Below are 17,750 nucleotides of genomic sequence, written 5' to 3' on the forward strand. Positions count from 1 at the left end.
CCCTCGAATGCTACCTCTCCACATGTGGCAATCCATCCTAGGTAAATAATGTAAAGTACTGAAATGCGACTTACAGAAACATTTACTGCAGTATTATTTACCATAAAGAATTGGAAACGATTTCAAGAGCAGAAATAGAAATTGCCATTTCTCTATTGTGAGATACTTAGGTCAAATAAATTTTGGTAAATTCACTGGATGGAATATTAAGTAGTATTTTTAAATGATGGGTATGAAGACCAAGTGGTTTCAAGGAAAAATGTTTATGCTGTATATGCTAATACTATGTACAGAATGATACATAGTAATTATAATAGTATGAATTGATTTTGGGAACTTGGAATACATTTTCTTACAGTAAAGTATTCTAACTTGGATCAAGAACTAAAGATGACTTATTTGGTAATGTAACTAAGTTGCAGCACTAATACAATTGGCCTGGATTCTGGATCTGAGCAGCAAGGGAAACCGCTGGGAGGAGCGAGGGTAGTTTCTTCTCTCTTTGCCAGTGCAGGGCTGGCCTTGGGCCATCATGACAGGAGGACACAGTTCAAGCTGCCCTCTCCTGCCCCTTCTAGCCTCTTCTCCAGCTCTTCAACTCTCTGTCCTCACAGAAGCCACCACAATCACCTCCTCAAAGCTCATCCAATGCCTTTCTCATGCCTAAATTACACCTGGCTCCATAAAGACTCAACCTCAATCACTGAGCCCGCATCCAGGTGTGCTGCCCTCTTCCCAGACCCACTCCTGCTAATTCAGTGATGCTAGCAGACTATCAAGCCACAGGAAAGAAAGTGAACGATCAGGCAGTTCCAAGGAAACCGTTTTGAATGGAGAGTGGCTAGTGTCCGAGTGTGTTCCTTAACCTGTTCCTAGTCTTCCACATGGTCTTCCTTCTGAACTCACAGATTCTCTACAATTTAAAAAAGGTCAACTATTCCCTCCAAAGTAATGGTAGCGAGCGACTTTGATAGTGTGCGTGCGTGTGTGTTTGTGGGAGCTTGTGTGTGTGCACGCACCCTGGGGTGAGGATTAGGTCAGTAACAGGATGGGAGAACCTGGCCAGGGACAGGTATTATTTGGTTCATCTTTATAAAAGGAGATGCTTACTGCTATGGTCTGGCTATTTGTGCCCCCACAAAATCCTCACGTCGGAATCTTGACCCCAAAATGACAGTGTTAGAAGGTGGGGTCTTTGGGAGGTGATTCAGTCATGAGGGTGGAGCCCTCACAAATGGGATCACTGCCTTATTAAAGATTATTAAAGAGACCTCAAAGACTACCCAGCGCCTGCTGCCACGGGAGGACACAGTGAGAAGTCTGTGGCCCAGAAGAGAGCCCCACCTGGCCATGCTGGCACCCTACTCTGGGACTTCTGGCCTCCAGAACGGTGAAAAATAAATGTGTTGTTCAGAAGCCACCCAGTCTGTGGTACTTTGTTAGGGCAGCCCAAACGGACTGGATCCTGATGTGCTGGCCGGCTACATCTTGGCTGGCGAATTCTTTTACTCTTGTCTAGAGGATAAATATTTTACTCGTGCCATAATTCTTACATTATTACACTTCGGCCAGTGGAAAGGCAGTGCATGCTCAATCAAAGCATTCCTGTGCAGTGGGCACGGAGGTGCTTGGGCCACACCAAGGCCAAGAGCTCACAGCCGTGGGCTCTGACGACTGCGCTACAGTGTGAGGGCTCAGCTGTAGCTGACCAACGTGTCTGCCCCCCGCCCCCATCTCCTTATAAAGATGGATCTAGAGATTTATTTTGGTAATTTCCATGTTTTGTTTAGATTTTTGAGTTTAGGTCACCAGAGCGGCATCACTTACAGTGCTCTCTGGGTTAGAGCAGAGGTACTGCAATCCTTCAGTGGCTATCAATCAGTAATGCAAAGCACGAATCTCATCACGGAGAAAACTCACAGGGCGTGGCCTGTATTTACCCTGTAGATCACCTTCTTTGGTATAAAGCAGTCTAGAGTGGCCTCTCGGGACAGAGATTATATTTGGCCAGACTCTCCATGTGCCTTGTTTCACTCCTCACTTTATATATTTGGAGAGAAAGGTCTTCTCCATTATTAACACAGAATCACGGATATGGTATTGAGTGGTGCCCTAAAAAAAACAAAGAAATATCTTGCTATCTGAGACCTACGGTTAGAAAGGTCCAATTCAACTGTGGTTCTGTTTTTCTGTGCCGTGTATGTATGTTTCCTCAGCCACGCAGACAGAGCCTCAGGAAAAAAGACACAGAAAGAAGGGAAAAGTTTTCAGAACATTTGGGACCTAGGCCCTATGCCCAGTCATCATGGTGGTATGAGGAAGAAGAGGGACCAATGGGCAGGATGCACTGACGACGACCCTGGAATCACTGACTCGTCATTATGCACAGGACAAACAAGGGAAGTGTGCCATGTAGACGTGATCAAGTGCTCAAGAGTGCTGTGGACGTCGGTGAACTCGCCTGCTTTCAGGGGAGCTGAGGATGTGAGAAATTTAAAAGCAAAATACTCTGAACAGTTCATTACACTGGTTCCTTTTAGATTCACGAAAGAAAAGAAGTGTATAGAGTTTTGGCCGAAATCATGAAGGTAATACGTGAGAACCAATAAAGAGTGTTATTTTGTAAACTTCACATTATTTAGAGTTCTGATTATTTCAAGGCTTTCTGGGTTGCTAGGAGAAACTGCCTTTTGAGCCAGTGTCACCTGAGTTCCCTGAGCATATCTGCTTTAGGGCCCATTAAGACTTTGGTAAAGGAAAGAGTATGGAATTTATCAGCTCTTAAATACCTCTTTTGTGTCAAGGTTTAGGTTGGGGACTTTTACTCATCTCCTTGGAGTTGGGGACTTTGAAGGTGCAGGGATGTTGTTGAGTTCTTAAAGGTGCAGGGATTTGAACCCAGAGCCCTACGTCCACTGTTTCTCCATGAAAACATTTCCCACCTTTACTAATAGGGATGAAGGTGCAGGACAAGGGAACCTTCCAGGTGTCAGGAATGTCCTCATGTGGAGCGGACAGCCTCTTGTGCACCCAAGTCCTCTACTGGGCACAGCTGGCCCCCACCCAGTGTGCGAGCTGCAGCGAGGCTAGTGTGCTTGGCCGCGCGGTGAAGAAAATGCCAGGCTGGGAGCCAGGGCCCCACGGCTCCACTTCCAATCTGCCCTCTACCAGCCTAACCTCTAGACGTCTCGGTCTCTTCATCTTCAAAAATAGGAATACAGGTATGTACAGCTCAGAATCGCTGTGAGGATTATAGAAGGGAAGACACACGTGACCACGTGCAGTTCACTGCCCGGCACCAACGGAGGTGCTCGGTAAAGTGTCAGCTGAATATCCGTTTCAACCATGAGATGCTCTGATTTTGTGACAAACCCCATGACATTTGAATGTTAGGGCGAAAGCCGAAAGTCTAAATAATGACGACTTCATTATAGGAATAGAAATAAAACTTTCTGAAATAGTCTCTGATGTTTTTAAAGAAGTTATGAAGTGCTGTGATTACCCCATGTGGCTTATGATTCTGTAGAATACAGTACAAAGTCACACAAAATAACATTTTTCCTTATTTAATAGGAGAGGGGGACTTATAAACTTGTTTGAAATTTATAACTTGGTCTACTGTTTTGATTTGATTTATATGACTTAATTTTTATTTTTAACTGAATTTACAAGGTTCTATTATAAGAGACATTTATTAAGGAATTATTAAAGCCAATAGGCTAAACTAGACCTATTTAAAAGGAATTTAAATTTGATTACTTTAATAGTGGAAGTTTTAGAAAGCATTTTACTCCTAACCTTATTAATCTCTGATTTTGAAAACTAAGAAATGACTTGCAACAGACTTGTGCAAATATTTGGGTGACATTTGGATTAAACATGAGAAATATCTGGATTCATTAACCTGAGCTGGAGTCGTCATCCTCAACGAGGGGCGGAGGGACAGCGGGACCCGTAATCATTAGTGCTGACGGGAAAATGAGAGATGAGGTTCTGGAATACAGTCACTTTTTATTTCCTGAAACTCCATACATATTCGAGGAACCAATATTACTTTCTAAAGACCTCCATAGTGACCCCAAGAAAGTGCTTCAGAACCCATTCTGATCTAATCTTAGGGGTGCTTGCTGCACTAACGATGCTCCAGGCTAAAGGGTTCATGGGGCTCCGGTGACACATATGAGGGTTTAATAAGGGCCATAACATTCAAGGGCTTAACTGACCATGAACTCAGCACTGCAGGCCATGAAACCGTGAAGCTCTGAGGTCTAAAGTCTGGTTGAAGTTTGTAATCTTTGAGCTTCTAGATAATGCATGTCACTGACATCCAGAGACTTGGGCAAGCACCAATACAAAGAGGTGGCAGGTGCCACTTTCTGCTTGTCACTTATGGCAACACTATCACCTGATAGAAAATCAGGAGCAAGGTTTCCTGGTGGCCCTTGAATGGCAACGTATTACACTTTGCAGGCCTCTCATAAAGAGACCCTCAATTCCAGGACGTGTGACTTAGTGAATAATAACCTTAATAATAATTTGCATTTTCATAATATTAATGCTTTTCGAAGCAATTTCATATAAATCAGTTCATTCAATCCTCGCAATCCTGTGAATAATACGATTTAAATAATAAATGCAATTTATAACGAAACTGAAAGCCAAAAGAGTGCTATGATTGTCCAATTTTGTTCTCAGTAATGTTGAAATTGGAATTCAAGGTATTCTTGTGCCACTGTTCTAAATAACATTAGCTGGGAACAACTCAAAGAAGTACAGATTCCTTTCTTTTAAAAAAAACTAACTTAGTTTAGAATACTATTGGTTGTGTTGGTGGCCACAGGGACAGGGCATAAAGGAACAGAAGATTTAAAAGAATAGTTTGGTGCTGCCAGGGTTGCAGAAAGAATGATTCAAGAGGGGCTTGAGTTGGGGATCCTTCTTTAAACTGTGTCTGACCTGAATAACAGAGGAGGTAAAACTGGCTACCAGAGGGGTAAAGGACAAATCACCTGCACCAGTCTGAAGGAAGCAAGCCTGTATTAGTCAAGTCTGAACTCTATAATGTTAAAACAAAATTTGGTAATATAAAGTTAATAAAGAGTTCTTAGATGACCTCTTTTAACAAAAAATCAGGTATAAACCTATTTACACATCAATTTGTTAATCTATCTTTGGAGTGGTATCTTTATTTTAAAATAGAAGTAGAAAGGGAGGGTGCACTTTTTTTAGGTTATAAAAAACTCAAGAAGTGGGGGTGAGAGAAGAAGCTGGGAGGATAATAAAGTTTTGGAAAATGAAAAATATTCCCTATTCTTTTTTTTAGAGCAGTAAAATTGAGAAGGTACAGACATTTCCCATTCCCTCCCCCTACACCACTATCAACACCCCTCACTGATGGTACAGCTGTTACAATGGGTGAACCTCGCTGACACTTCATAATCGTCAGAATTGCAGAGCTGACATCTGGGTTCACGCTTCACACTGTACATTCTATGGGTTTGAGTGAATGTATTATGACGCGTATCCACTATGACAGTGTCATAAAAAGTTCCTTCACTGCCATATAAACCCTCTGTGCTCCGTATGCTCGCCCCTCCTTCCTGGCGGCCACTCATTTTTTTACTGTCTCCACGGTTCTGCCTCTTCTAAAATGTCACGTAGTTGGAATCGTATAGTATGTAGCCTTTACAGATGAGCTTCTTCCCTTTGGTAATATGTACTGAAGTTTTCCCCATGTCTTTCATAGCTTGGTAGCTCATTTTTAAACATTAAGTAATATTCCCTTGTCCGGTCGTGCAGTTTACCCACTGAAGGGCATCATGGTGGCTTCTATGTTTTAGCAGTTACTAACGAAGCTGATACAAACACCCTTGTGTATGTTTCTGTGTGGATATGTCTTCATCTCCTGTGGCTAAATACCAAGCACGAATGCTGCGTCACACGGTGAGGGTCTGTTTAATTTTGTGAGAAACCACCAAACTGCCTTCCAAAGTGGCTGCCCATGTCGCATCCCCACAGCGATGAGTGAGGGGTCCTGCTGCCCCACGTCCTTGCCAGCATTTGGTGTGGTCACTGTTCCAGAGTTTGGCCATTTTGATATGCGTATAGTGGTATCTCGATGTTTCAGTTTTCATTTCCCTAATGACATGCGATGTGGACCATCTTTTCATATGGTTATTTGTCATCTGTATATTTTCTTTGGTGAGGTGTCAAAGTCTTTGGCCCATTTTACAATTTCCCTATTCTTTTCATATTAGAAACTAAAGAAAGCAAAGCTTCACAAAATATTATTGGCTGGTGGGGAATGAATTGAAAAAGAGTTAAATTGATTTAAATCCTAAAATATTTTGTCCACTATTAATTTTACAAAGCAATCTCGTTTTGTAATTTTGAAAACAAATATTTCTTATAAAGATCGCTTGTATTATTTCAGGGTCAATTTTGTGAGTTGAGATGTTTTTAAAATCCTGCCTTTTGGTTTTATTAATATACCTTTAAGTGGCTTTTATTTTTGGATGCTCGAGGTTCACAGGGCTTCTTGGATCTTCAGACTTGAAGATCATTGATGACACGTGTCTTTCAGGGACGGTCTCCCTCGTCGAACTCCTGCCCCCAGAATCAGGTGCAGCCAACCACTCCCAGCCACACGCCCCTCGGACAGAGTGCTGAGGGCAGCCCTGCTGTGAGAGCCTGGAGTGTGTGGGTCCCAGACCCAGGGTCCACTCCGCACTTCCTGTCTCGCTTTCCCTTTGTGCTGCAGCTGGGCCCACGGACCCCACGCCGTTCTAAGCACAGTCTCATTTATTCGGCCTTTCTCATCGTCAGTCTACTCCTTTCCACATAGTAGGCTTTCAGTAAATGTTCCCATAGTTCACTAGACTTATGGCCAGTGTATACGAATAAATTAAATTCTTAATTATCAAGCCACTGACCATACTTCATTCATACAGAAAATAAATGTTAAATTTTACTGCCAATAATTCAATTTAATTGAGAAGCTCTGCCTTACAGAACTTGAATAGATTAGAAGCCATCTTATGTTCAGTGAATTCATCACCTAGAAGAGTCAGGTAGAGAATATCGTTGGGCTAAGTTAAACAGTTCACTATATCATGTGCCCAGATATCACGAGCACATGGAGAGAATCCATTTAGAAAGCCGAGCAAGGGATGGTGCAGGGAGTTCAGCAGGCCCTATCCATTTGTTTCCTTAGGGTTCAGTTTTAACTAGAGAAAAAAAGTAAAATACCTATTTATCTAAATTAACCACTATTACAATTGATTGTAATTGACAGAGGTAAAAATATGTGATTGAGTTCAAAGTCAGGTTGATCTACAAAATGAGCAGATTAAAACGCCCCCAGGCTCGATCATTTAAGAAGGTAACTTTCCTCTAGGGAGGGATACCTAGGGCGAGCCCAATTGCTAGGGCCAGAGCTGCCTGTTGGAAATCATGGGCACAGAGGAAGGTCGTGATGGAGGAACCGTGGGTCAGAGGCAGGTCTTTCTGTCCTGTATGTGTGATGAAGTGCATTAAGGCATTGTGGATGTTGGTGAATGGACTTGCTTGTAGGGGAGCTGAAAACTGAGTGATTTAAAAGCAAAAATCTCTGGACAGTTTATTAGACTGATTCTTTTTAGGTCCATGAAAGGAAAGAAATACAGAGTTTCAGCTAAAATTGTGGAGCTAATATGTAGGAAATTATAGTGTTAGTTTTGTAAACTTCACATTATTTAGAGTTCTGATTATCGCCGAAAGAACGGGGAATAATAACATTTGACAACACACTTAAATTAAAACACATGAGGTGTGGGGGAGAATCAGTTGTATACAAAAAGGTCCAAAACCTGGTGGGCATTAGAAAATGACACAAGCTTGAAAAAATGTTATTTATCTCACATCCAAAGCAAGTCGGAAAACTTTGTCTTGTTATGCTTAGCGTTTTAGAAAGGGCTTGCTGTTACCCACCGAATTTTCAAATCTCTTCCTCCAGGAAAGCTAACTGACCAGGTTTCCGTTTTTCCCCACACCCCGCAGGCCTGAGGAATGTTATTTTACCCTAAGCTCCTATAATGTAGTCACCTAAACTTGCCAGCTACCTCTGCAGTTTGATTTTTTTGGAGTCAAGTCGAAAATATTTTGTTTCCTCCATAAGTATTTATAGACTTTTATCCATAAGGATTTTCTTACTTTTCTTTTTTTTTTTTGTAAATTTTTAATCAGACTATCTTCAAGTTTCCATGACATTTTTAAGTTGCATCAGAAGAGTCAAGAAACATATTCGAAGAAAAGGAAAATTATCCTTTCTTGAATATGCTCTAAGAGGAAAAGAAATTCTCTTGTTCGTTCCTTTGGGTCTTCACCCAAACCTATAAAGCCTCTTGTTCCAATTGGAAGCGAAAAAGAAGCTTGTGAAAAGCATCACTCTCTGTTGGTGGAAAACTCCTCTGCAAGCTAGGATCCAGATTGTATAAGTAGATGTGAGCAAAGGTGGCCACTGTCGCCAGCAGCTTACCTAGTTTCATACAGAGATGAGATTCTAAGATGCATAACTCCAATATTTCTCTTCTTTTTCTCTCTCACTTGTTAATAACAGTTTTTATTAATTAATTCTCTCTAAAAGGCTTCAAACCTACTCTTAAAAGGGCAGACTGTGAATTTACTGTTCCCTGTGCCATGCCTGCAGCCACAGAAAAGCAGAACTTGTGTAATCTTCAAAGCGCTTTGGACAAACTCATCTCCTCCTGCCTGCCATAAACCACGCCTCCAAGGAGGCAAGACAGGAAATCTTCTCTCCCTTAGAGGATTGCCTTGGACTTGAGTCTCAAGGCTCCTTTGGGCAAAACAGAGTCCTGAGGTATTCCAATGCTCTCCTGTCTCCTGATGGGCTTTGTATTAGGAAGGGACCCAGCTGACTCCTGACCGGGATGGGTGCCTTGCATCAGGAAGTGCCCTACTGGGCAGGGCCTCTGGGATGCAATGATTGTTGTTTGCAATTACGTCTTCCAGAAAATCTGTGTGTTCTTCAGTCCATTACGGTTCAGGTATCAGAGACATTTCCACCTTCAGAACACTATTACTGTGACAGTAATTAAGCAGAGGTGACATTGTCTAATACTGCCATTGCTCCTCAAGTACAAAGTGGCAGTCCAGGACTCAGGGGTCACTGACGTGATGCCAGCTAGGCAACTGACATGTGAAGCTTTTAGGGACGGACTGAAGAACGACATGACTGAAAGTAAAAACAAAAACAAACAGAAAAGGGCAAAGGTGCAAGAATGAAAGTGACGTCTGCTGTGTGACTGGCGTTTGCCAGGTTCTATGTCTGGAGATCTGGTCCCATTATTCCCTGGGATCCTCACAGCGGAATTAAGAAACATTATGTATTTCTGAAGAGGAGGCCAAGTGGAGTTAAACAATTTGCTCAAGTTTACACAACCCACAAGTGGGGAAGCTTGATTCAAACCCACACCTATTCCCATTACCCGTTTTCTGCGTAGGGCCTTGGGTTGGCCATAAACAGTTTCTTCTACCACACTGACCACACAGACCGTAAATGCGAGTCAATGTCCTGATCCTCACATGGAGAGCAGGAGGCTAGCTGGACCGCACTGAGGCCGGTGTGTATGCGTATTAGTGTAAATGATGGTAACGCTGCAATTACTGAGCCATCCATCCACCACTCCTAGTCACTCTACAGTCTAATTCTGGACTTTATCTAAGCAAAAACAAATGAATGTTTGAGAAGAAAACGGAACTTCCTAAACTCAGAAAACGGTTCCAGAGTATTTAAAGATATGTATTCTTCAACTGCAATTCTGGTTTGGCAGATGAATGTGGCAATTTTTATAGGAAAAAAATGTGCAGACAAGTGAATTAGAATATGTTTTTGAGCCTCTTGATGATGAACTTGCAAAACTTGGCTCAGTGAAGGGACCGTAATGAAGAACTGTTTTCTGCAGCCTGGATGACAGCTAATTCACATCTACTGCTTTTCATGTACTCTAGATTTTCCTGATTTTGCATCTATACACCATTGAAATGTTTCAAAAATTTCAGTATAGTCAGAGTCAACTACATATTCAAGGCTTTCAGGCACATTAGGTGTTCACTGAATGTTTGTTAAATAAATACATCAATGAAGGAATACAGCTTATACCTAAATGTGGCAGGAAGGGGAGAGAGAGAGAAGAAACACAGACAATTTAAATAGTGTGGGCCATTTGCCACCATACCCCTGGATGACCTAATCCACATGGGAGAGAAGAGAGACCCGGCTGATACGCCTCCCCAGGCTACACTGGGTCCCACGCCCGTCCTCATGTGAGCCCCTGACATGGCTGAGTGTGATATGAGTGTCTCAAGGGTGGCCCTAATAAGGCAATCATTCCAGTGCCCATTTGAGGGTGACTGCTTTGGAGGCTTGTGAAAAAAATGGGCTCTCTTAAATATATTAAGAGATGGATAGTTTGAGGGTAATTTAATTAATATGAAATTTTTTTACCTAAGATGCTATTCGATTCCAGGTAGTAAGATTTGATGGTTCAACAATTTCTGGTTAATAACTAGATATTTTCTGACCAGAGACAGTTGACCCCTGAATGCCTCTTAGTACTGTTCTTCCCCCAAAGAGGCAAAAACGAGGAAGGTATAGGTGAGATATTATTGAGTAGAGATTAGAAAATGTAGCAAAAAAAGAAATGAAAATAAATATTGGTGTTTTCACCCTCCCCTAAAAATGAGGACAGTTAACATTTTGGTGTGTTTTCTTACAGACTGCTTGGGTGCAGCTACATCGCTGCTGCCATGCTTCTCTCTTCTCTCTCTCTCTCTCTCTCTCTCTCTCTCGTGTGTGTGTGTGTGTGTGTGTGTGTGTGTCTTTGATTTTGTACAAACAGATCAGGCTGTGGGTGATACATCGGGACCTACTGTACTCTCTTCACCAAACACTGTGAACATTAATCCCACGCGCACAAGCTCAGACCCGCACTCTGAAAGGAAGGCCCACCGAGGACTATCATGAGATCGTTCTTCGGTGGACGCCTGTGGCTGCTCTTTCCAGAGGCTGAGGAGCTGCTGTGCCAATACCCAGCTACCCGGGAGGTGAGGCCCGGAACGGAACGGAGGGGGCGCCTGACAGAAAGACTCCCCGGCAAAGCTCTCCTGGAAGGCTGTGCGCTTCCTTTCACCCAGGAACACTGAGGTCAGGAAGATGCCTGTCTTGACGCAGAAAGATGCTGAACACTTTCCAAACACATTCTGCAGCTTTTAATTTCAATGTTTTGGCTCAAGCCACTAGTTAATGTAAACTCATCATGCTGAACATAAGAGAACATTTAGGTGTCTTTTGTGTAAACCTGATGAGATAGGGTCAGAGGAAACACAGCTTCATCTTACTTTACCTCCAGTGCTGGCAAGGCTGCCTTTCTACTTGGGAATATTGCCTATCGACCCTCAGGGGTTTTGTTTGAGTCACTGTGTTTAACCTAACTCTGAAGAGAAGGGACTTGTGATGTCCTTGGGACTGGCACCTGCGTAGTGGCATCTCTCCAGCATCGGCGCTTACACGATTCCATTCAGACATCACTTCAGAGTGATCGCATTAAATTAGCATCAAGCACAATGAATGGCAACTGCAAGACTGTCATTTCTGCAAGTGTGAATTTGATGTGTTCTGCAAGCCCACCCCAGTGTGTGCCAGAGGAAAGTCGCGGGGCCATGATGCTCCGAGCAGAAAGACGCTTCGCGGTCCGTCAGCACTGGGGCTCCTTCCCGTGTTGCCTCTCACACTCTCTCTTCAAACCCTGCCTGACCTAACTGGTACGCTCATATGGTAGCGCTGCCAGGCAGGCCTGGGTGTACAGAGGATGTTATGGAAAAATTCCTCCTTCTGTGTGGCATCTTGCGTGAATGATGCCAGCAAAACAACCCTCCATGTATGCATGAGAGTATGAATAGGCTACTTATGTAAAGCTGCTTATTAAGAGATGAGCCAACCATTTACAGAAAACTTCACCCAAATGCTATACATTCAGTTAGAAAGAGAAGAGTGATTTACATATATTTCAATCGCACCTTGGGGGAAGTGCCAGCTCTGCCTCTCTCCATCCCTCCTGCTCACATATGAGACAGGAAGCCATAGAGCAGTTGGGTAAATCGCTTCTGGTCATGCGGGCCACAAGGTATGTCCTGAATAACATGCATTGAGTCCCTGTGGTCTGCTGACTGGCTCTGCAGAATTTATTGGGGATTAAAGACATCGTTCAAGACTGAAATAATGCAGCGACAACAGATGCTCTGAGCTGGCCGACTGCATGGGTATCTCAGCACCCCTGCCGCACAGCTGGGGCTGAGAACCGCTCCTGCAGGCATCCCGTGCAAGCGTGATGATGACGACAGTGACAGTTAACTGGCCAGAGGCTTTGCTGGGAGGCCAGCTTGAACCCAGTCTCCCGGCAGCGCGTGGTGGGGTGGGGTGTGCCAGCCTCTCGGCTGCACCCACTGACTCTGCTGAGGCAGGTGCTGACCGCCCCCGCCCGCCGGCACCTGAAGTGGAGGGTCAGGCCTGAGTCCCCTTTCGGAGGCCACTGACTCTGTCATTCACCACTAAGGTGTGACGGGGCTGCTTGTAATGTTCTAGTCAGTGAGTCTGCTGGAACGTGGGGGAAATTCTGCACCACACTCAAAGCTTCTCTCATCTCATCGCAGTAAACAACGAAGACCAGGGAGCGATCTCGGAGAAGGTGGGGAAGAATTGTGAACAGCTTGCGCTCAGATTAAAGGTACACTTACATACAGCTGAAAAAAAATCACTAAATGGATGATTTAGGCTCAAAAGGACGTGTAAAAGTGACTGGGAACCAGCTCTGCCTTACCTTTGTTGCAGAATGTCCCGTCGTACGCCGTGCTGGAGCAGTCACAGGAATAGCCGTGATATTTCTCTACGCACTTGCCTCCGTTCTCACAGTTCGTCCCGTAGCTGGTGCAGTGGCCCGAGCATCCGGATTTGAACCCGGAGGTGACCTTTGCTCTTTCTTCCAGGTCCAGAGTCACCCCATTCATCCGCAGGGAGCGGATGCAGCCCAGGAAACCCTGCTGGCCTCCGGCGCCACCTAGAGACAACAGAGAGCACGGAGCTCAGACAGGATAACCTCTGCTGGGGCTCCACTTTCGTTCCTCACCCTTGGAATGTGTGGGAAGAGATGAGATGGCCAAGTGCAGCCAGTATTCTCGCTTTCCCACTGGGCTTGCCTAACAGAAAAACTTGAAGCTTTTCCCTCTTAGGCTATAATGCCTAATTAAAAGAGGCTGTCTTCTGAGAGGCAATACATTTGCTACAGAGATGAAATGTTTGGAGATACACAAAAATCATATAAGCTGCCTTGGAAGTCTTATCTGGTTTCCTATAGAAAAGAAGTTTATAGAAATCTCTAAGTTCTTTGCTCTTTAATCCCACAGCATTCAGTTCCATACCAATAGCTATTGAAAGAAATATAAAAAGGCAGAAAGACATGAACATTCTAACATAGTTAACGAGTCAATTAGTTGGAAGGCATAGGTCCCTCTGAAACGTGATTGCACGTCCTGGTTCTCGTCTCGGGAAATGCTTTGCTCGTAAGTTCACATTAAAGGCTCCCAGGGCTTCCTGTCTGGTGTGGTTGGAAACTGGAAGCTGTAATTTTACACAGAAGTCAACCACAACAAACTTATTACCAGGTCAGGTTAGAGTTCATGTCTTTCACCTAAATGCCACTGCATGACGTACAGCAGAGAGAGCAAGTTCACGGTGATTTCCTGAGTAAGTTATAGAGTGAGAGGTTCATGAGCATGAAAATATTAAAACATTCCTAACGAATTTTATAGAAAGCTTTGTTGGGGCATTATATCACAAGTGAATTTAACTGTGTCTGTAATTACTTAGCTATGATTAAAAAAAACAGTTGGTACAAAAGGAGGAACTCAAATTTATATATGTGCCTGTATTTTAGAGTAACAACCTTTCCGAAAATTAAATAAAATAGTCAAATTATTAAAAGAGGTGTTTGATGGGGACTTAGAGAAAAAGATGCTGTTAGTAACAAAAAAGTCACCCCGTTATTGAAGGCCAGGCAGTAGTACTCTGCTATGCACCTCACATCTGCGATCTTCCCGGGTGCCATGGCCACCTGGCACGGCAGGTGCATCGTCACTATCCCCCTGCACACACTGCCGCTGAGTGAAGTGAGGAAGTTTGCTCGGAGTCAAAGCTGTGAAGCAGCAAAGTGGTGTCGGACCTGCCTTGCTCTCCCGCCTGCAGCCTTAGGCTCTTCTGTGTTGAGCATCTCATACAGAGGAACTCCAGCGTCTGGACCCCACAGATACCCATGTTTCGGATGTCTTCAGAAATCGAGTGGAGAATGGGACTGTGAGGGTCTGGGTAAGGTTGGTAGTCTGGGGGTTGATTCTGATCACTTCCGTTATTCTGAGAAAAAGTGAATGATGTAGCCAACTCCTCAGACAGGGCTGGTGGGCCAAAGCCTCTAGTCTAGAGATGGACTGACATTTGCTTGTCCCTGTGACTCCTCAGCCATGAAATGACAAATTAAGCACTCTATGACCTTTATAAACCCAAGCCCTACAGTTCTCTCACTGGGTAATATGTAGATTTGAATAATGATTCTCCAGGGATTACTTTTTAATAAAATATTTGAACAGAGGATTAATGGAAGGGAGTTCAGTGCCCTTTTTGATCAAAGCTATGGGATAGTAGATGGCAAAGAAGTCACTGAAAACAATCACTTTGGAGGATTTCCCATTTTGCAATCTGCTCGTCAGCTTATCCTCACACCTCTGTGCTGAAGAGAACTTGGGCCTTTGCTATGATTGGAAGAATTTCGATCCATCAGTCACCTTTTATGTGTTAAAATTTTATTTGGCTTCTATCATTTTAGTAACTATGACTTTTATTTTTGCAATAAAGGCTTTCTAAAGGTCTTTTGTTCTATAAATGCATAGTCACTTAAGTTTTCATCACTAGTTAATTAAGACAAATTTATCAAAATATGATGAAATTTAAACATCATTGTTTTTAGATATCTCTTTCTCTTTTCTCCTTATCACTAATGAAATAGTTTTCCATTGCAGAAACCGTAAACCTACTGATAAGCAAGATGAAAGAGAGAATCTGTAACGCTGCTCAGATATAATTATGGACTTTCACTTTTAACAAACAGCCTTTTCTACTTTGAGCATACATGTGTGTAAAAAATAAAATAAAGGAAGAAATGGAATCACGATATACACATTGCTTTGAAACTTGCCTTTTGCACTTAATGTATCCCAAAACATTTTCTAAGTAATCAACGTACAAGACGTCTTGTTTGTTATCTGCACAGTAGCTCACTCTTTGAAGGCACTACAACTAGTTTGTCCTTTCATAACTAGTAGACTTTCAAGCTTATTTCGATTTTTTAATATGATAGTGTAATAAATACCCCTGTAGAAACCTCTGCACATTTGTATAGCTTTTCCTCTTAGAAGTGTAATTGCTGGGTAGAGGGCGTATACATTTTAAAGGCATTTGAAATACATTTTCCTCTAAGAAGAATTTATCAATTTGTATTTCACGAGTAGAATATGAGATTCCCTTCTCCACACCAATTCTAATACTAGGCTGGATTCTTTTGACTTTATAGGCTAGCAGGAGAAAAAAGAGTCCATTGTTTTAATCTGCATTGCTTTAAGTACGGCAATTTGAAGGATTTTTATGTTTTCCCAGTTCTTATTCTTTGTTTGTCTTTTTTTGTTTATGTCTTTATTTCTGCCTTTCATATTAGACTTATGAAGAACTTCTCTAATTTGAAGTAATGCAATTGTTCAACTATATTTTTTTCCAACACTTTTATTACTCTACTTCTCTTAACATTCTAATCTTTTAATCTGGAATGTATTTTAATTTGGAAATGACTCATGTTTAATGGGTCTCAGCAATAGTTGAGAGTTTGAAGATATTTAAAAATGACTCCTTAAGTAAACTGATATGACAAAAAAATCAGACATTTAAAGGGGCAATTGGCAGAGCAAATAAATCTAGATCATATTTTTACTATATCATTAAGATAAACATTTATGTGTGTGTGCGTATTTTTTATGTGTACAGGTCTCATTCCTTAAGGGTTAGAGAGGGAAGATTTTTCTGTCTCTGCTTCTCTGTCTTTGATTCTTTCTGGTCCTGGCTCTTTCTCGCTTATCTTTCTTCCTGCCTTTGTGTTTATATCTCTTTCCCTATCAGGATGGTTGACTGTTTTGTGTTAATTCTGTGGCTTTCATCAAATCATTTAATCTCCCTCAGCATCAATTTTTCCTATCCATAAAAAAGGAGGTTGAACTAGACGACGTCTCGGATTCCTTCCGGCTCCATATTACTCTGGTCCATGATGTACAGCCTCTCCCTCTGTGCTTATGTCTCTGTCTCTTCATTTCAGCAAATTGCTCTCAATTTCTCCTAAATTTCTTTCTCTCTCCCTTTTTCTTTGCACTGCTGCCTGACTTTTCCCTCTTCCTGCTTTTAATTGACCATAACATATGACTGTAATCTAATTTGTATTCGTTGCCTTCATTAAATAAAGTTTTACATTCCTTCTTCATAATTTATAAAGCAGGGAAGATGCCATTTCTTTCCTATAAAGGAAAACTCAATAAATTATGTTCTTTTCTTACTTATATGGCCTCTGATTTATTAAATTGGTCAGTGAGCTGGAATGTACTTTTACTGATCTAGTCGATATGAAGAAAAATCTTTTGTTCAGAAAATGGTCATTCTATATTATGCAAAAGATGTTAATGCACTAGAACCAGTGATAATTATTTGAGTTCAACTCGTATGCTCTACAGAAATCTTTTTGATGACAAATGTCATAAGTTTAAATTGTAGATCTTCATGCAAAAATGCTACTTAACCTTTGTTAATTAGAAAATCAACACATTTGTCCCTAGAGAGAGTCCCCACAGTGCAAGGGCTTCATGCACAGTTGTTAGACCTGTGATAATTATCTAAGGTAAGACTTGGGTATAATTTGTAAATCATTTATCATGTGAAATGCTATTTAAGTACTGCAATTAAAGATTAATTATGAAACTGCTATCACTACCCATACTGATTAATAAAATCATCAAATGCACAGAAGATTGAGGCAACACAATCAGGTATTAAATTCAACAAAAAGGGTGAAAATAATGATCAAGAGGAATTATAAAAAATATACTGTTCTCAAACTCAGAGCTTAGTGGTTTTCTAAGGAGCTAAGTTGGGTTCCATACCACCTTTGCTCAGAGAGACTGGCCACTCTTTCTCCATAGAAAGGAATCAAACAAAAGCTCACACACATGAAATCTAATTTTTCCCTTCAATAAATATTTATTTCATGCTAACTAGGGGCCAGGCCTTGTCTAGGCATTTAGAAGGAACTATGGAGCAAAACATACAAAAACCTTTGCTCTTGTAGAGCTTATACTCTTGCAGAGGGAGAAGAAATTGAACAATAAACTCAATAAGTAGGTATGTCATGTGTTAGAAGGTGATAACCGCCATGGGAAAAAATGTCAGGCCGGGCTCAGTAGATCAGGAGTGGGAGTGGGCTGGGAGAGATTATGATTCTGACAGACCCCACTGAGAAAGGGTCAGGAGTATCCACCAGCACATCTCTGGAAAGAGGGCTCCAGGAGAAAGAGAGAAGGCGACACAATGCTGTGTATGGGGAGGCAAGTGTGTG

General features: G+C 42.2%; 1 protein-coding gene across 1 annotated transcript in view; it reads right to left on the minus strand.

Annotated features, from left to right (window-relative positions):
* Positions 1–17,750, minus strand: part of CNTNAP2 (contactin associated protein 2) — a 1,613,390-nt gene that overhangs the window by 144,985 nt on the left and 1,450,655 nt on the right. Inside the window, exon 18 of the mRNA XM_039861152.1 lies at positions 12,876–13,112. Within this exon, the coding sequence (XP_039717086.1) occupies positions 12,876–13,112 (237 nt within the window). The remainder of the gene's footprint in view (positions 1–12,875; positions 13,113–17,750) is intronic.

The sequence above is a fragment of the Pteropus medius genome, unplaced genomic scaffold (genome assembly GCF_902729225.1).
Source record: "Pteropus medius unplaced genomic scaffold, Ma_sr-lr_union100, whole genome shotgun sequence".
Classification (NCBI taxonomy): domain Eukaryota; kingdom Metazoa; phylum Chordata; class Mammalia; order Chiroptera; family Pteropodidae; genus Pteropus; species Pteropus medius.